General features: G+C 42.1%; 1 protein-coding gene across 3 annotated transcripts in view; it reads right to left on the bottom strand.

Annotated features, from left to right (window-relative positions):
• Positions 1–19608, bottom strand: part of LOC124611079 (cation-independent mannose-6-phosphate receptor) — a 619359-nt gene that overhangs the window by 595762 nt on the left and 3989 nt on the right. For all 3 annotated transcript variants that reach the window (XM_047140214.1, XM_047140213.1, XM_047140215.1), the window contains exon 2: positions 6742–6977. In XM_047140214.1, the coding sequence (XP_046996170.1) occupies positions 6742–6977 (236 nt within the window). The remainder of the gene's footprint in view (positions 1–6741; positions 6978–19608) is intronic.

Below are 19608 nucleotides of genomic sequence, written 5' to 3'. Positions count from 1 at the left end.
ACAGAATGAGAAACATGCAAATGAATATCAGTGCATATGATTCATAGAGCAACATAAAATTCCTTATGAACAAGTGGATTAGAGAATTTTGTCCATGAATGTATAACATTTCTTTGCTGACTGTGGTACATCATGATACTGTACATTCCACATGAGACAGGTATATTACGAACTTCTAGTGATGATAAATAGAACGAAGTCTATCGATTTAAAGTGCCAGCAAAACTTTTTTTTTTTTTTGTTTTTTTTTTAACTCCAATGAGTTTTTGTCAACTCACTCCTTTATTTATTTATTTATTGTTATGGTTTTAGGGCGCAAAACTGCTACGGTCATTAGCGCCCGGTCTGTGACTTAGGAAAAGGTAAAAAAACGAAACTCTAAACCAGCTGCAATGGGAACGAAACTCAAAAAATTGGAGAAACTAAAAACAGAAGGAAAGCTTAAAAAGCCACTATAGAAGGGGTTTGGTTGTCCCCAAAAAGAGCTTCAAATGACTGACGTCATCTCACTGGCACTAATAAACTCGAGAGCGATCGGCTGAGCACGTGTCATCTGCTAAAAAGGAAGATATATCACGCGACAGCTGTAGACGGGCACGTAACGAAGTAAAATAGGGCACTCAATTAAAAGGTGTCTTACCGTCCACAGCTGAGAGCAGTGGGGACAGAGTGGAGGAGGATCGCCACTTAAAAGATGTCGATGGCTAAAAAGACAGTGACCTATCCGGAGTCTAGTTAAAATTACTTCCTCCCGACGACGCGTTCGGGAGGAAGAGGTCCAAGCACAGGGAAGAGCTTTCACAACCCGCAATTTATTATTGGGAAGTGTCGACCAATGTGCGTGCCATAAAAGAACAACATGATGACATAAAACACTCCGTAGATCATCAAAGGGAATCGTGCGAATAGCTGGCCGAAGAAGAAAGACTGCAGCCTTGGCCGCTACATCGGCCGCCTCATTTCCACAGATACCAACGTGTCCTGGAATCCAGAGGAACGCCACAGAGACCCCCCCTCCCCCCCAAGTGGAGCAAGCGTAGGCAGTCCTGAATCCGGTGGACCAGAGGGTGGAAAGGGTAGAGAGCTTGGAGACTGAGGAGAGAGCTGAGAGAATCTGAACAGATAACATACTGTATCCACTGATGGCGACAGATGTATTGGACAGCCTGGAGAACAGCGTAAAGCTCCGCAGTATAAACCGAACACTGGTCGGGAAGCCGAAATCAATTTGGGGTGTCGCCAACAATATAGGCACTCCCTACACCAAACGATGTTTTTGAGCCATCAGTGTAAATAAATGTGGCAGCCTTCATTTTTGCACATAGAGCAGAAAATGCCCGACTATAAACAAGTGAAGGGGTACCATCCTTGGGAAACTGACAAAGGTCACGGAGCAGGCAGGTCCGGGGACGGAGCAAAGGCGGTGCTGTACCCCAAATTGTCAAGAAAGTTTTAGGAAAGCGGAAGGAAAGAGAATGGAGCAGTTGAAGGAAGTGGACTCCCAGTGGTTGTAGGGAGGAAGGGCGGCCTGCACACCCTAAATTCAAGGAGGCGTCAAAAAAAATTTCATGGGCTGGGTTAGTAGGCATGGAAGACAGATGGCTAGCGTAACGACTCAGGACAGCTCGCCGATTGGACAGCGGAGGTTCAGCAGTCTCAGCGTAAAGGCTTTCCACAGGACTGGTGTAAAAAGGTCCGGCAACTAAACGTAATCCACGGTGGTGGATAGAGTCGAGACACCGAAGAACAGACGGCCGAGCAGAGGAGTAAACCATGCTTCCGTAGTCCAATTTTGAGTGCACTAAGGCGCGATAGAGGCGGAGAAGGACCACTCGGTCCGCACACCAGGAGGTACCATTCAGGACACGGAGGGTGTTGAGGGATCGCAGACAGTGAGCCGAAAGATAGGAAACGTGGGAGGACCAGCACAGCTTTCTGTCAAACATAAGACCCAAGAATTTAGCGACGTCCGAAAACGGAAGGTTGACAGGTCCTAGATGTAAGGAAGGTGGAAGAAACTCCATACAACGCCAAAAATTAACACAAACGGTCTTACTGGGAGAAAAGCGGAAGCCGGTTTCGATGCTCCAAGAGTGGAGGTGATCGAGACATCCTTGAAGATGTCGTTCAAGAAGGCTGGTCCGTTGAGAGCTGTAGTAGATCACAAAATCGTCCACAAAGAGGGAGCCCGAGACATCAGGAAGGAGACAATCCATAATGGGATTTATGGCAATGGCAAACAGTACAACACTTAGCACAGAGCCCTGGGGTACCCCGTTGTCTTGGGAGAAAGTACGGGAAAGAGAGTAGTGTTCACCTGCACTCTAAATGTGCGCTCTGCCATAAATTTGGGAAGAAAAAGGGGCAGCCGACCTCGAAAGCCCCAAGAGAACAGCGTGCGGAGGATGCCTGTCCTCCAACAGGTATCGTATGCTCTCTCCAGATCAAAAAATATTGCTACAGTTTGGTGTTTCCGGAGAAAATTGTTCACGATAGAAGTGGAGAGGGCAAGAAGATGGTCAACTGCAGAGCGATGCTTTCGAAAACCGCACTGGGCAGGTGTTAAAAGACTGCGGGACTCCAGACACCAAGCTGAACGGCAATTCGCCATACGCTCCAAAACCTTACATACACTACTCGTGAGAGAAATGGGGCGATAGCTAGAGGGGAGCTGTTTGTCCTTTCCAGGTTTCGGAACAGGAACGACGATAGCTTCCCGCCACTGTCTGGGAAAAGTGCTGTCAGTCCAAATTCGATTATAAAGGCGAAGGAGGTAACGCAGACTATGGTATGGTAAATGCAGCAACATTTGAATGTGGATACCATCTGGTCCTGGGGCGGAATAGCGAGAAGAAGATAGTGCATGTTGGAGTTCCCGCATGGAGAAAAAGTCGAATCTGACTCCAAACTTCTGAGGAGGGAGTGAAAGTGTTAAATGAGCTAGTAAAGAAGTCCCAGCTTGCCTTCTTGCTATCGCAGATGACGCAACGGCATCGCGCACGGAACTGCCTATAGCGGATACAGTTGGCCAATGTAGGATGGTGTCTGAAAACGCAAAGAGCACACCGCCGCTCACGTATTGCGTCACGGCATGCCTCATTCCACCAAGGAACTGGGGGGCGCCGGGGCAATTCGGAGGTGCGAGGTATTGAACGTTCCGCAGCTGAAAGAATAACGTCTGTAATATGAGTGACCTCACTGTCGGCGCTAGGAAAGTGACGGTCATTGAATGTCGCTAGAGACGAAAAAAGTGTCCAATCAGCTTGGGCAAACTTCCAGTGTCGCGGGCGCACATATGGCAGGTGTGGCTGCAATCGAAGGACATACGGAAAGTGGTCACTCGAGTGTGTATCAGCAAGGGCGAACCATTCGAAGCGCCGAGCTAGCGGAACAGTACCGACCGAAAGGTCCAAATGAGAGAAATTGGTCGTGGAGGCAGACAAAAATGTATGGGTCCCAGTGTTGAGGCAAACAAGATCCGCTTGATGGAAGACGTCTATCAATAATGAGCCACGCGGATAAGGATGTGGAGATCCCCTAAGAGGGTGGTGTGGGCATTGAAGTCCCCAACCAGCAAATAGGGGGGTGGAAGCTGACCAAGAAGATGAAGGAGATCAGCTCGTGCCATTGGTGTGGACGATGGAATGTATACGGTACAAAGAGAGGAGGTGTATCCAGAAAGGGAAAGACGGACAGCGACAGCTTGGAAGGAAGTGTTTAAGGGGATTGGGTGATAATGGAGAGTATCATGGAGAAGAATCATGAATCCTCCATGTGCTAGAGTGCCTTCAACAAAGGGGAGATCAAATCGTACTGACTGAAAATGGGAAAAACAAAGCGGTCGTGGGGACGCAGCTTTGTTTCCTGAAGACAGAATATGACCAGCGAGTAGGATCGTAAGAGGATCGACACCTCATCCCGATTGGCTCAAATGCCACGTATATTCCAATGGATAATAGACATAGGGTGGACAGAAAATGGAAGAATGTGACCAAGGTTGCCCTCAACTCAACGACAGCTTAGAGCTTGCGACTGACAGCGTGGAACAGCAGTCAGCCGAAGGCAGAAGATCCTGATCCATAGGTTGTTCAGGAGCAGCTCCTGCCACCAGCAATCGGCCGGTTGATCGGCCGCTAGCAGTGCACCTCGACGACACAGAAGACGGCCGAGGGCGGCTACCGCCAGGTGGTGCTGTAGATGAGACATGCCGTGGCGGAGAAGGAGAGGAACTGGGTTTCTTATTAGCCTGCTTGGAAACAGGATGTTTAGATGAAGGAGGAACTGATGGTTGTGAATTTGGGGTACGTAAAAAATCTTCACGTGTAGGCTCTTTTTTGGAAGTCCGGGTGTCTGACTTTTGGGCTCGAGATTTAGCAAAACCCGATGAAGGGTGAGCCTTAGAGTGAGCAGGTGAAAGTGGGGAGGTTGAACGGGCGATCTTTGCGCTGGCCGATCTGACGACTGTGGCACTAAAGGTGAGATCACAAGTCTGCATGGCCGCCTTCTTTGTTGGCCGAGGAGAGGCGAGGACAGTGCTGTATTTACCTGTCTGAGGCACCATGGGCTTTCAACTGGAAAAAATTTTCGAGCAGCAAAGGTCGACACCTTTTCCTTCACTCTGATTTCCTGAATGAGCTTTTCGTCTTTAAAAATGGGGCAATCTCTAGAGGAAGCAGCGTGGTCACCCGTACAGTTGATGCAACAAGGGGATGGAGGTGGACAAGCACCCTCATGGGCATCCTTGCCACACGTAACACATTTGGCCGGATTGGAGCAGGACTGGCTGGTATGATTGAACCGATGACACTGATAGCAACGCAACGGAAATTATCTCATAGCCCGCTTTGATATTCGATGGGAGTTGAACTCTGTCAAATGTCAAGGAGACAGTACGGGTTGGAACGATGTTCGTGTCAACCCTTTTCATGACTCTATGAACAGCCTTACGCCCTGGTCAGACAGGTAGTGTTGAATTTCCTCGTCGGACAATCCATCGAGTGAGCATAAATAAACGACCCCACGTGAGAAATTTAAAGTGCGGTGCGCTTCCACCAGGACAGGGAAGGTGTGTAGCAGTGAAGTACGCAGCAATTTTTGGGCCTGGAGGGCACTGACTTTTTCCAACAACAAGGTGCCATTTCGTAATCTGGAACAAGACTTTACAGGACCTGCAATTGCGTCGACACCTTTCTGAATAATGAAAGGGTTGACCGTGGAGAAGTCGTGACCTTCATCAGATCGAGAAGGAACTGTGGCAACGATGGAAGAACTGTCTGTGGCTGAGACTCATTGAACTTATGCTTGTGAGCAGACATAGTAGAAGATGAGGAAACCATTGCGGAAGTATCCCCCATGATTAGCGGCGTCTCTGATGGCGCGCTCCTCCCTTGAGGGGGCCCTCTCAGAGGGCACTCCCGCCTTAGGTGATTGTTCGCACCTCAGGTCACACCTCCCGAGAAACGGATGGAGGGACCAATCGGAACTTTCGAAAGGTATCAGCTCGGGTAATCACCCCTCCCTGGGCCTGGCCGTTACCAGGGGGTACGTACGTGTCCTACCTGTCTACCCAGGGCGGGGAATTACGCGTTATCCCGTCACCGGCTACACATGGAAATGCGTGGGTCAGCCTTCAGACAAGCACAGGGAGGAAAAAACAAAGGGGAAAGGAAAGAAGAGAGGTCTAAAACGCCGCAGCAGAGAAAGGGTAAAGAGAAGAGGTAAGGAAACGAGAAGGACAAAGGAAGGACGAAGACTTGCAAGCAGAGAAAGCGAAGAATGTGTTACATTTTCGAGCGTCTGTCTCCGGACGTAGGCACAAAACATACTCCCAGAGGGGGAGAAAGAGAAGGAAAGAGGCGGAGGTGACGGGGGGGAGGGGGGGGGGGGGGGGGGGGAAGGATGGGGGATGGGGAAGGATGCGGAAAAGGAAGGTATGCAGCCCGGAAAGGAAGGAAGGCCACATTAGCTCGGTGTCCCGTGCTCGGTACGCACGTATCCACAAAAGAGTTGTGGACCCCCTGGGGGGCCTCTCCTTTATGATTTGTATGTTGTGTATTAGTTTGATTACAACAATGATATCCAGCAAGGTGATGTGTATGAACAAATGGGTGCACAAAGCCTGCCAGTAGTTACCTGTATGTTCAGCTATGAGGGACAATAGTATTCAGAAAAGCCCCATTTCTTCCCATTAAGAACACCACCAACACTTGTTTTGGCTGAATCCCACCTGCAAGACTATGTTATTGAGACATTTGTACACTCCCAATTGCACACATCGGCATACACAACAATTATAAGTGTATGATTCAATCTATTAAAGTGGTTGAGTCATTTCTGATTTCTGAGATCTCTGAAATAGCAAACACATGGCTCTGGTTGCTCATATGTCACCCAGCACTGAACTGGCGGCAAAACTGTGATAATTGTGGTCCCTCCAATCTCATCAATTTAGACCACAGTCACACATATATTGTTGACAATGGTAGTTGATTTTGGCAGAAACCAAGCACTATTCATTCAGGACTTCATCAGAGATGGGAAGCCTCATGAATCTGGTCCCGATCATCTGACCACGATCTCTCATACATAGTCCATACAACGGAAGACTGGTATACCTGAGTAAGCCATTCTACAATATTCGACAAGTGCTATCCTGTGAAGATGGTAGTTCTCTAATTCAATTGTTCATCAGCATAAAAAAATAAAAATAACTATGTAATCATATAATAAATAGATACTTACTGTTGAGGACATCCGTTCCTAGGTTGGGCAGTTCCCTACTCCATACTCCACCAGACTTCTGTGCAATACAAACGGAGGCACTTTCATCTGGACAATAGTCCACATTACTTCTACTTTTCACACTACTGCATGGTGACATGAATGCAAACAGTGTCCGATTGCCACCTCTACTATTTCTACTGCCATCAAGTTTTCTTTCATCAGCTACTTTGATGGTCCACACTTGTCTGGAAAGACTGGAAAAATAATTGAAAATTACATGAAAAGTAAAACTGTAGATAACAAGATTTCTTGCCACATATTATATATTGTAAAATACAGCCTAGTGACCACGAACACCAAGGATTCAACAGTAATATGTCTTTTACAGTCATTTTTAAATGCCATCGCTTTCTTCTCTAACCCATACAGGTGCTAGAAGTGTCTTCCCCACACAATGTGTCTTTCCAAAAGGTAAGCCACATGCATAAAAAGTCTGATTCAGACTACTCCTCCATGTATTCCCAAGTTTTATTTATGAAAGGAAAGTTGCTGCTGACCATACAACAAAGATGCTGAGTCGCAGGGAGGCACAACAAGAAGACTGTCACAAATAAGCTTTCAGCCAGCAAGGCTATATGGTGAGTAGCAATTTTCCTTTCATAATACTGTTACATTCCATCATGGATTTTTCTATTGTTTGAGTTTTACTTATGACTTGTCCGTATTCTCAATCTACACCTAATGGGAAATTTAATAGTGCCATCCAAATACCTGGAAAAAGGGTGTTAACTCACAGTATGCTGTTTCTGACACAAACTGTTCACTGTAAAAGAAAATTTGCCTTATGGTTATTATTTTCCATTTGGTTACCTCGGTTAAAGAGGCTAGTCATTCACCAACGTTCCATAGATCCCGTCATGGTGAACTTATGCTGTTGAATGTTTCACTGTACACATTAACAATGAGGCACAGCTGTTAGAAACTGCCCTCAAAATTAATAGTCATTAAATGCTTTACAGCCCTGTTATTTGTGCTTGTGTGGGCTAAATTTAACAAAACAATTGAATGAGGTTAGCTATTATAAAAAACTGTCGCTTCCTCAGTTACTCAGAATATTTGTTTTTTAAAAAAATAATAATGATATATGGTTAAGAGCAAATGCTAAAAGTTGAATATACTTTATTTTACTAAATCAGCACAGGGTGTAGCATCCATCACTTTTTATCTGCAATACCTGTTTGGCAAAATAAAGACATTTTCAACTTATGCATACAACTGTCGCAGAAAAAAATTGATAACGCTGACGCAGAACAGAGGAACAGAAGCGCCCGTCATAGAAAATGCTGGAAACAGTGATTTCAATGCACCAATTGGTGTGCATGTGCATGCATCCCACACATAGTGTCTCCAGCACTTTGCTGTGTCAGTACATTTGAGTGAGAGGAGCAGATGTGTTTAGTGACCAGTTGAATCCAACAATATGATCAATGTGTGTTTCAGGGACTGAACTACTGGGTCATCAGTCCCTCCTTATCATGAGAGAAACATATCAAAAGGTAGAAAGTAAAAAAAAAAAAAAAAAAATTGGGGATTTGGCTACTTAAACTACTCTCTGACTTGCTTGAGTTTAAAAGGCCATGAAAGTAGTTGTGCCACAATAAGTAAAAGAAAAGAGATAACACAGGTAGCATCTTGCACAAGGGGGGCTAAAAGGTACAACGTGAGAGGGGAAGAAATTAATGAGTGGTCGCTTGGTGGGTACCCGCCAAAGAGGAGGTGGGGAGGGGGTGGCTCTCGCCCCCACAACCACACCCAACACTGGGAGTGGAAGAGTATTAAAAGTTAGTGTAAAATCTGCTCTCCCTCAGGAAATGCAAGACTACGGTAGTGGCTGTCACGTCATCCACAAGCATCTGAGGTAGTAAGACACTCAAGCTCAGAGCGTGCTGCAGATCGGCCAGTAGGACGCACTCAACAAGAACATGCGGATTCGTCAGTAGACTATCACAGCTGCAATGAGGAGAATCCCCTGACACAGAAGGAACTTGTGAGTGAGTCTCATGTGGCCAATTCATAGTCGGCAAAGCACAATGGCAGCTTTCCGTGAGGCCTGGAAATATGTATGCTACAACTTGGTGGATCCTTTAATCACCCTCAACTTGTTTTGGATCTTAGTAGCCTACCATCCCAATACCCAGATCCTCGAAATATTGCGTCAAAGTTGTAAGTGTGGACTTGGCACCCCGACCTCAAGTTGATCTGCTGTGGTTGCGCCTTTAGCTAGACGGTTAGCAAGTTCATTTCCTGGAATACCCGCCCACATGGCTCAGTGTACACGTGGAAGGTCACCGTCTTTCCAAGACTGTAGAGGTCAGCCAGTAGGTCCTGGATGTTTGCAACCACAAAATTTTTGGGCTAGCACAAGTTTAAGCCTTCTAAGCAACTCATTGAATCGCTACAGATCACAAAGTTGACATACCACAAAGCCTGAAAGATGGCAACCAACTCTGCAGTGGATACACTGCAGGCACTCGGCAGAGAATGTTTCTCAGTGCCCCTTGCATGTTCAAAATCGTAACCAACCCTGCTGTTGACTTTCGATCCATCTGTGCATACCAAATTAGAGTAATCAAGGAGGATTGAAAGAAACAGGTGTCTGGGAAGGGTAGGATCATCATTCTTCTTGGAGCCATAAAAGAGGTCCATCCGTATCACAGGACACGGTACAGCCCATGGGGGATGTCAAGAGGGAGCTCTAGGAACACAGAACTAATGGAGGTTGTTGGAAGTCCTTCAATAGAATACCAAGTAAGATCTCAGCTGGTCTGCCCAGTTTTGGGCAATGCGCAAACGGTCTGAACTATTGGCTTTAGAACAGAGTCGAGTGGCATGGATGCGTAGGCTTCTGACAGCTTGTGACTGTGTAACTTACCAGAAACTGCTGTCATCTAACCCACAGTGGTGGGACACCAGCCTCCGCCAGGGGGCTGTCAACAGGGCTCATATATAAGGCGTCATAAGGGGTATAAAGTGAAATTTGTGACTGGACTGGGTGTTTCTTGGCAGAGGGTCAGAGCATATTATCTTATATGGAGAGTCAATAACAGATGTATAAGTCCCAAGGAAGTATGTCAGGATCTTTGTTGTTCATGCTGTGTATTAATGACTGCAGAAAATATTAATAGTGACCTCAGACTTTTCACAGACGACGCAGTTATCTATAATAAAGTACTGTCTGAAAAAAGCTGCACAAATCATCATTTGGATCTTGATACAACCTCAAAGGTGTGCAAAGAATAGCAACTTGCTTTAAATATTAAGAAATGTAAAATTGTGCACTCACAAAATGAAAAAATAACATGGTATATTACAACTACAGTATCAACAAGTGACAATTGGAACTGGTCAACTCCTAGATGTAATGCTCTGTAGGGATATGAAATGGAACTGTCACACAAATCCAGTCACAGGCGTAGCAGGATCCTGACTTTGGTTCCCTGGTAGAATACTATGGAAATGCAATCAATCTACAAAGGAGATTGCTTACAAATCACTCGTGCAACCCATCCTACACACTGTTCAAGTGTGTGGCACCTGTACCACAGAGGACTAACTGGAGATACTGAACATATACACACTACTGCTGCACCCATGATCACAAGTTTGTTTGACCCATGAGAGAGGGTCTTAGAAATTCAGAAGAAACTGAACTGGAAGGCACCTGAAGATAGATGTAAAGTATCCCAAGACTGCCTACTGTTAAAGTTTCAAGAACCAGCTTAAAATGATGTATCCTGGAATATACTACAACTACCTATGTACCGCTCCTGTAGGGAGGTAATGTATCTGTGATTTACGTTATTTGAGCAAGTTTCATGGTAAATGCCCAAGAGTACAGCAGTGGACATTTGCAAGATTTAGATCACAATCTCAACTATCAAATTTTGGAAGGCATCAGACTGAGACTGAACCTAACATTAGAGTGAACATCAGGTTACATGGGAATGCAGGTTTTGTTAAGAGAATTTCATCAATGAAATCTTTTCGGGTTATCAGCCAAATCATGATATCGTGCTGTCACAACATTCTGACGAGTTTACTATTCAAAGCCTCACCTGAAGTTAACGGTAGGAAACTTGTTGAAGCATTCTGAAAGCATGATGCCACAGCTCAGCTGATAATCTTAGAAGATTTCATCATCGAAGATCAGCTTACTTTTCCAGCAGTTGAACAAAACTCAAATTTAGCGTTCCATGAACTACCTTCATGCAGACTGTTGAGAGGAGCTTATGACAGAGGTATGTTAACATACGGGTGGGGCTAGTCAGTGTGTCACGTCCTATGTGGAATCGTTTGTAGTCTGGTCCCTTCAACCCCTACAAACCAACCAACCAACCAACCAATCAATGTGGAATAGTCTGCACCTGCAAGTTTCTGCTAAGAGGTTACTTGCACAGCTAACTGGCAGAATCATCCAGTCTGGTCAAAACTGACTCCACCCTATCCTAGGGCCATTCACTGTTTCCAAAAGGTGTTTTCTGGGAAAATTTTTCTGAAAGATAAGCACTATGATATCAATATGACAAAATCAGAAGGTTGGTGGAAGGTGGAGTTGTCAGAAAATAACTTCGAAAATGACTGAAATCTAGCAGGTCACACAAGCTAATATCAAACTGCTGTACAACCAATAAAAAGAAAGTACGGAGAAGTCTCTATATACACAAATTGGACTTAAATAACAGGCCACGCAGATTATGTAATATTGAATTCAACAGCTCTCTGAATGCTATGGCACAGTCGTTAATTTTAAAAAAAAAAAAAAAAAGAACTAGCCAGTACTACTGACAGTTTCAGGACAGCAGCTGGAAATTGTGTAAGTTCCACCAAGAAATTACACAGTATTAATATGATTATTCAGGCATAAGAGGGTATTCACTCTTCATGGAGACTTCAGTGTAGAATGACAGACGTACTGATTACAGACACCTGGAGTTACTGGAGGCCAGCTACAATTTATTTCTCTATATTGAAGTTCACAATGAGGATTGAAACTTTATTACAACCAGTACTAGCACTTTCAAAAATCCCATACACTTGTCAAACTGGTAAAATTCTTAACCTATTACACAACACACAAATGCAGTAAAACATCCCAAAACAATACAAAACACATATCAACCCTTTTTACAAAGAAAAAACAGAGGAGTGACCAGATGAAATGTATTTTTGGAGACAACTGCTGGGGGACAAATGAAACATTAAAATCACAGACAACTAAATTCAATTACTTTCTCTCTCTCTCTCTCTCTCTGTAACAGCAAATCTTGTTCTTAGTAATAAACAACAAGATACAAATAAGTCAGACTTATATCTGCATACAATGCATGCACCACTGTCAGGTGTAAGTTTCAAGACCGCAATCCCTAGTGAGATTACAAAGATCATTAGGTAACAAGAAATGTAGTTTTTCAACCTATAAAATGTGTTTTACTTGAATATTAAAACATAACCACAACTGAGCTATCTTTGTAATCAGTCAATAGCAAAAGACATATTTCCTGACAGTTTTCAGTATTTAGTGGTAGCACACCCACAAAAGGCTAATCACTTCTAAAAGTCCACACCAGTCTTTCCAACTTTCACAAAAATATTTTAAGATGGGAGTTACAACAGAGCAATCCATTCTTCTGAACAGAATTTCGTTAAGTGCCTTTCAGTTTCATTTCTGTTGGAGACTCCCTACAGATAAAGCCATACATGGTAGAGCCAAATAAGAAACATATCCTGCTGATATATTCCCATGACCTTGTCAACACACGGTTGTGTCACCTATAAAATTCATCTTAATAAATTAATATGTCCTCAAACTGCTAGCACATTTCACACACGCATTGAGTCTGATTACAATTACAGAAAGCAGACAGTCTTATGGAAAAACTGCACTGTAACAGTGAAAACAAACAAAAAAAAATGAAAAACATTATGGAGACTTTAAGCATAGGGCTCACTCTTGCTTGTCTTTATCATTTGTAAATGATGTAATGATTATAAAGGACACCGCAGTCCAAAAAACTATGTTTGCAGATAACGCACATGCAGCAATCAATAATGGCCTAAACTCAACCATACCAGACACTGCACTGTTACACACAAAAATATTAAAGTTTTCAAGGTTCATGTAATGCAATTTCAAATTAATAAAAAATAACATGTTGATACCAGAAACAGACATTAGTATTCAGAGACAAGATCCCTGTTCAACACCCTGTCAAATGACAAAATCATTACTGATGGAAAAAGAAATTTATAATCATTCTCAACAGAGTGCAGCTCCTTACTAAGATTTAATGTAATCAGTAGGCCTCCTCATATAATTTAATGAACAAGCTTTGTACTTGGTTGTAGTCATTAAGTCAGTGGCAAGTGTATGGCGTTGTGTGCAGTGAAAAGATTAAATGAACGGTGTACAATTATTTTCACCTTATGGAGTTAATTTGTTCCTTGGAAGTGTGTGCAAATGCAAGAAAAATGTACATTAGCTATAACCGACTGAGATAATACATTTGTTAAGGCATGGCCCTCAGATTCTGGAGGAATCCTGTTTTACATTTTCCTGTATCACTTCATGCGTATGTTGAGATGGTTCTTACAAGGCCACAGTGAACTACCTGCCCTCTCATCTCCTCATTTAACATGCCTTACTTACATTTTCCTAGTATTAATTTGTTTTCTTAGTATTAAGCTAATTTATCCCAGCTCACTTTAAAATAATCCTTGGACAAATTTGTTACTTAGCACTAGGAAGTGTGTGCCCTCTGCAATGCAGGTTTATTTTAAATAATTTCACTCCTTGCTGTTGTATAGAATTGTCTCTTGGGGCAGTACAGCTATAGAGAACAGTGTATTCATTCAGCAAAACTGAACACAAATAATACTGATTAAAGTACACAGAGCCTAAACTTTTACACAGTCTTCCTCCAAAGATACTTGAACTACCATATTCATTTCTCAGTGTATTTACTTTTTAATTGAGTTTTATGCTAACACTGAATATCAGTTTGAAATGGACTGTGACCCATTTGCAGCACAATGTGCAAAAATTATTTTCTTGTTGACTTTGCCCCTGCAGAGGTCCTCAACAAACTACCTTCAGACATAAAAGATAGGAACAGGGAATATCTACATTCAAACACTACAAGTTTAAAAATATTTATTATAATCTCTTCATTCCATAAATAATTTGAAGCACTGAGAACCATAAAGGCCTAAAGCACACCATCACTGAGTCCACATTTACACGAATATCAGAGAACTGGAGAGAAAGCTTTCTGTAAAAGTTCGTGTCCAAGTCCATATCATTTCAGGCAGGCTAGGAAAAAATCTTACCTTCGTAGTCTCGTATATTATTGAATTTAGCATATGTTAAAATGAAGGACTAAGTAAGGAACACGTTATTTTTTTGTTTTCTCCAAAATAATTTCAGCTCCGAGATACAACACTCCATAGCTGACACTGTGCATACCATTTTGAAGATGCGAATTTTGGTAAAAATCTTAAAATGCTCTAGAAAAGTTCTAGATATTTTGTTGAGGTTTTTTTATTTGAAAGACAATTGTTTTATGATTACAAAGAAATCCTCCATTTGGACTTATCTGTCAAAGTTCTTTTATTATAATGTTCTGAACTTTTTCCATAATTCATTGATTTTTATTTTTTCAAAAATGCCAATTCATAAAATTTTTATTTTTTCTGTTGATTAGTACCACATAGTTCTACATTTCCTGAAAAGGAGAGCTTCCACTTTTACGTTGAACAGGTTTTATAAACAACTGAAATGTTTGCCACACTTTAAAACCTGTTTTATTACCACATTATCACATAACAGGCTGATAAAAATCAAAACCTAGCCTTATTTAACATAATTTTAGTTTTGAAAGATGAGTAAGAGACTCGTTTTTCAAGCATTTTAAATGGTTCCGAAGTGTATGTGAAAGGTCCAAAGACTTAAAGGTTTCAATTTATACAAGATCTGTGCACTCTGTTTTGTACTGAAATTAGCCAGTCAATGAACTACAATGTGTTCCACTGCTTCAGTATCTTCCTTCGATATAGAGTGATGCCTTCCTGTTGAACCAATAGGAACTGGAGCAGTTACAATCTTCACGACACTGTGAACAGGAAGTGAGCACTGGTGGCGTTGTTGCTGTCCTTCAGCTGGAAATCTATATCCAGCAGCTGGTCCATGTGGTAGCATAAAGTTCACTACAATTTCATTTAACATTTAACCGAAATCTGGTGTCTATAATCTCTACAATCCACCAGTCACAGTCATACACACACGCCACAAACATCCCTCTTCTCAGGTTGTGAATCTGAATATTATTCTGCTGTTTCTGAGGTGTTGGTTGAATGAATGAAATTTCTTCCCTCTTGCTCTTTAAAGTGCATGCAATATGAGCTCGCCCATCATTTTGAGTCCAAAAATGTTTCTTCTGAATTCCTAACACAGGAGTAGTCTGTTTGGACCATTCTTCTTTTTTCTGCTCATGGAATTCTTCAATTTCCTCTTTGGACAAAAGAATGAGAGCTGTGGATGTGTAAAATTTCATGACTCTTGTAAAATCCTCGGCATTCTGGATCACAGCTATATTTGGTCTGGAAAGATTGTTTTGTAGCATGGTGTTTCAGCAGGCCTCCTACACCATCACGAGGCCCCTTCCCATGACCAGTAGCACTGTATATGCAGTCAGTTGGCACAAGCGACTTACTCAATTCAAACAGCTGGTAATTATTTTTAATATGACTAGAAGTACAATCAGAAATAATGATGATCTTCTCTGCTCCTGTTTGCAGTTGAAGAATTTTGCACACTGCTAGCAAAGCATGTGCTGAGTCATGCCCTATGTCATCACTTATAACCGCAACACTTGTGGTCTTGTTTTGAAAATATGTCACTCATGTAAAAATTGAAACCTGGCCATTACTCCAATTACTTGTACTTCTTGTGGGTGAATTACAGACTGGTTCTCAGCAAAATCACAGTGAAGCACTAAACGTAGTTCTTCATCCTGTACACACCCTTTCACTCCTGCAATGTGGTGATGCAATTTCTTCAGATGCTGGTGTGTTACTGCTTTCACTGACCATATACCAAGTTCATCAATGAAACTGTAAAGGCAACAGTTTTCTTAATTATTTTCCTCCCATGTCACATATGTAATTTCTGCAGAGTTATGTGCTGTGTCTTCCGGGCCAAGTATCTGCAAAGGCAGTCCTCCATTACCAGGGCAGTCACCACATTCTTGAAACAAACATGTCTCTCACATCACAGCCTACTAATGACTTCACACACCAAACCAAGGTGCCATACGCCGCGTGCTCCAGTAAGCTCTTCAAAGTTACCACACAAAGTTCAAAATTCGCACAGTACACACATAAACAGACATCTCTAGGTAGGTGTGGAACTACCTACTTAGGTCATAGTGCATAAAATTTTGATCTTCCAATATGTGAAGTTATATAGTTACTCTTATAAATTGTGAAACTTTCTTTAATACTTCAAGTTATGTACCTCTTCACTTTCACAACTTTTTGACCTTCAACTGTTACACTTATGGTGTCTTTTTTGTCAGCACTCTGGCAAGAACAATCCCATTTACCTTCCAGATAAAATGACTGCACTATTTGAACTTGAGCTACTTCTACAAGACGACCATAATAGGGATCTGGTCTTCCAAAGACTCCTTTTACAGACCTCACATTTCTTGATTTGTCTACCATGTACTTTGATACTGATGGAACATGGTTCAAAACTGATTTCTTTGAAAATGTCTCTGGAATAATAGTTAAAATTTGTACCTTTTCACTGTAGGATGCACAATATTCAACAGCTGAATTGATATTTGTGAAAAATTCCTGGCAAGAGGTGCGAGAGTGCTTTGGTTCATTTTCTTCTGAAGATGGAATTTCTACTTTGAAGAGTGTGGCCAGCTTTGCTGTAGAGTATTCATCCAAAGCTTTAGTAACTTCTCTGCACTTTCTTGATGCATACAGCTTATGACTCGACTTCACTGACCACGGTTTCTTAACAGGATTAACAACTACCTCTGTAGCTGACTGATTCAGCGTATTTAAGTCTTCCTCTATTGATGCAAAATCTGCATTATCTGCATCATGGGAGGCTTCACCTTGTTCAGATCCTATCATTGTTGTTATTGTGTCAAAACATTTATAACACAAAAAGTCTCACTGGAAACATCTTCATTTTGAAACAGAATCTTCAAATCATCATCATCTTGGACAGTTTCCAGCCACTGGCTGGGTCTGTCGGGAACACAAGCCTCTCCACCGTGTTCTGTCTTTCCACCATTCCCCCTCTTCCACCTTCGTCCAGTTCTCTCCTCTTCTCATCACACATTCCTTCACTCCCTTCACCCATCTATCTCTTGGTCTTCCTCTGGGCCTCTTCCCCTCCAGTTGCAGATCAAACATCCTCTTTGGAATTCGTCCCTCATCCATTCTCTTCATGTGTCCATACCACTGCAGTCTTGATTTTTCTATCCTGTCCTGTACTGGTTCCTCCTTTAGTCTTTCCCTCACATACAAATTTCGCAATCTGTCTCGTCTTGTTACACCCAACCTGCTCCTCTGGAACTTCATTTCACTAGCCTGTATTCTACTTTTGTCGCTTTTGTGCATTACCCATGTCTCACTTCCGTATGTCAATATGGGGACAAAGTAGGTTCGGTATATAATTCCCTTGGATTTCTGTGGCACTTCCTTGCTCCAAATAAGCCCCCTAATGCATTTGTAGAACTGCCCTGCTTTTCTGCATCTTTCATTTATTTCCATTGCGTTTCCCCCCTTACTTTCAATCACGCTTCCCAGGTACTTGAAGTTCTCTACCACTTGTAGTTTTTCCCCTCCACAAGTTATATCCACATTTGGCCTATTCTTCTTCCTTGTTGTGACGATTATTTCACTTTTCTTTGCAGAGAAATGCATTCCATATTGTGCTGCCGTTGCCTCCCATGCATCTAACTGCTCTTGCACCTCCTTCACGCAATTTCCCCATAACATCAGGTCATCGGCAAAAAGCACTGCTTTCATTTTATGATCTCCAATTGCATCTGATACTTGCTGTAGGATTTCATCCATAACAATAATAAACAATAAAGGCGAAAGTGCACTTCCCTGTCGCAGCCCATTTTCCAGCTTGAACCATGCAGTACGTTCCCTCCCCACTTTCACACAACTCTCACTTCCCTCATACATTTTTCTGACTTTTCGTGTAATCTCTTCATCTATCCCTTTTGCGTTCAGCACGTCCCAGAGCTTGTCCCTACAGATACTATCATACGCCTTCTCAATATCCAAAAAGGCCATGATTAAGTCCTTCCCGTACTCATAGTGCCTTTCCTGCAGTTGCCTTACCGCAAATATGAGGTCCGTTGTTGATCTTCCCGGTCTGAAACCGTACTGCTCCTCTTGCAGTCTACTTTCAATACTGCTTCTTATTCTCTTCTCCAGCATCTTTTCATAGATTTTTCCACAGTGGCATAGCAGGGTGATTCCTCTGTAGTTCTCACATCTCCTTTTATCCCCTTTCTTGAAGATCGGGACTATAATTCCTTTCTTCCAATCCTCAGGAATTCTGTTCTCCTTCCACGAGAACACTTATTCCCAACGTGAACAAAGTCTGTTTTTTGTTTTTCTTACGTATCACTCTTTTATGGACATGCAAATAGCCACCACACTTCACTTTCCTGTGGCCCCAGTCGGAAGACATCTAAAACAGTCCTTTTCACAAAACACACTGCAATTGTGTCAACTGGCAAATTCCTCACGAAAACACAGAACTCACTGGATGGTCTCACATTTCTTAGAAGGCTCCACAGTAAACAAATTAGCACTGAACAACTACAATACAGAAACATGAACAATTACGACAAAGAAACTGACAAGAAACTACAACAAAGTGTAAGAAATAACTGCAACAATGAAAGTGATAAGAAATAACCACAACAAAGACGACAGAAATAAACATTGTAACAAAGAAATTGGTACGAAATAACTTCAGCGAAGACATACATTACCCTTGATAGTTTTTTTTTAAAAAAAACAAAAGCTTTTTTAAAAATAAAACCTGTCCAACTTAAAAGTGGAAGCTCTCCTTTACATATAATATAGTACTATGAAGTACTAGTCAACAGAAAAAAATCAAATTTTTCTGAATTGGCATTTTTGATAAAAAAATCTGTAAATCATAAAAAAACTCAAAAGGTGACAGTAAAAGAACTTTGACAGATATGTCCAAACAGAGGATATCACTGCAATCATAAAGCAATTACCTTTCAAATAAAAAAAAACTCTAACAAAATATCTAGAACTGTTACAGAGAGATAGCATTCTAAAAAAGTTTCTGAAATTCACATCTTCAAAATGGTGTTCACAGTGTCCTCTTTGGAGGCCTGAATCTTAGGGCAGGAATTTTTTTGGAGAAAACAAAAAAATACGTGTTTCTTACTTACTCCTGAATTTTAAATTCAATAACATCCGGGGGTATGAAGGTAACCCCCCTGCCTGAAGTGATACGGATTATTCTGTATATACTATGAGGACCTACAGCACAGATAAACATGACTCAGTATAAGATCAACAGAGCTCAGAAACATGAATAAGTGCTAGAATCTCACAATCGAAAATTATGTGCTTTAGGCCCTTAAGGTTCTCACCACTTCATTTGCTTATCTATATTCGAGGTTTTATGACTCCTGGTAACTGCAAGACAAGTGCTAATGATGACTGTAACATTGCAAACATAAAATTATTCTTTGAAAAATTGATTATGGATCAACAAAACTATTCAATGTCTCTATGCCACCT

The sequence above is a fragment of the Schistocerca americana genome, chromosome 1 (assembly GCF_021461395.2).
Source record: "Schistocerca americana isolate TAMUIC-IGC-003095 chromosome 1, iqSchAmer2.1, whole genome shotgun sequence".
NCBI lineage: Eukaryota > Metazoa > Arthropoda > Insecta > Orthoptera > Acrididae > Schistocerca > Schistocerca americana.
The sequence above is the reverse complement of the archived record's forward strand: the minus strand, read 5'-3'. Positions and strand labels throughout refer to the sequence as shown.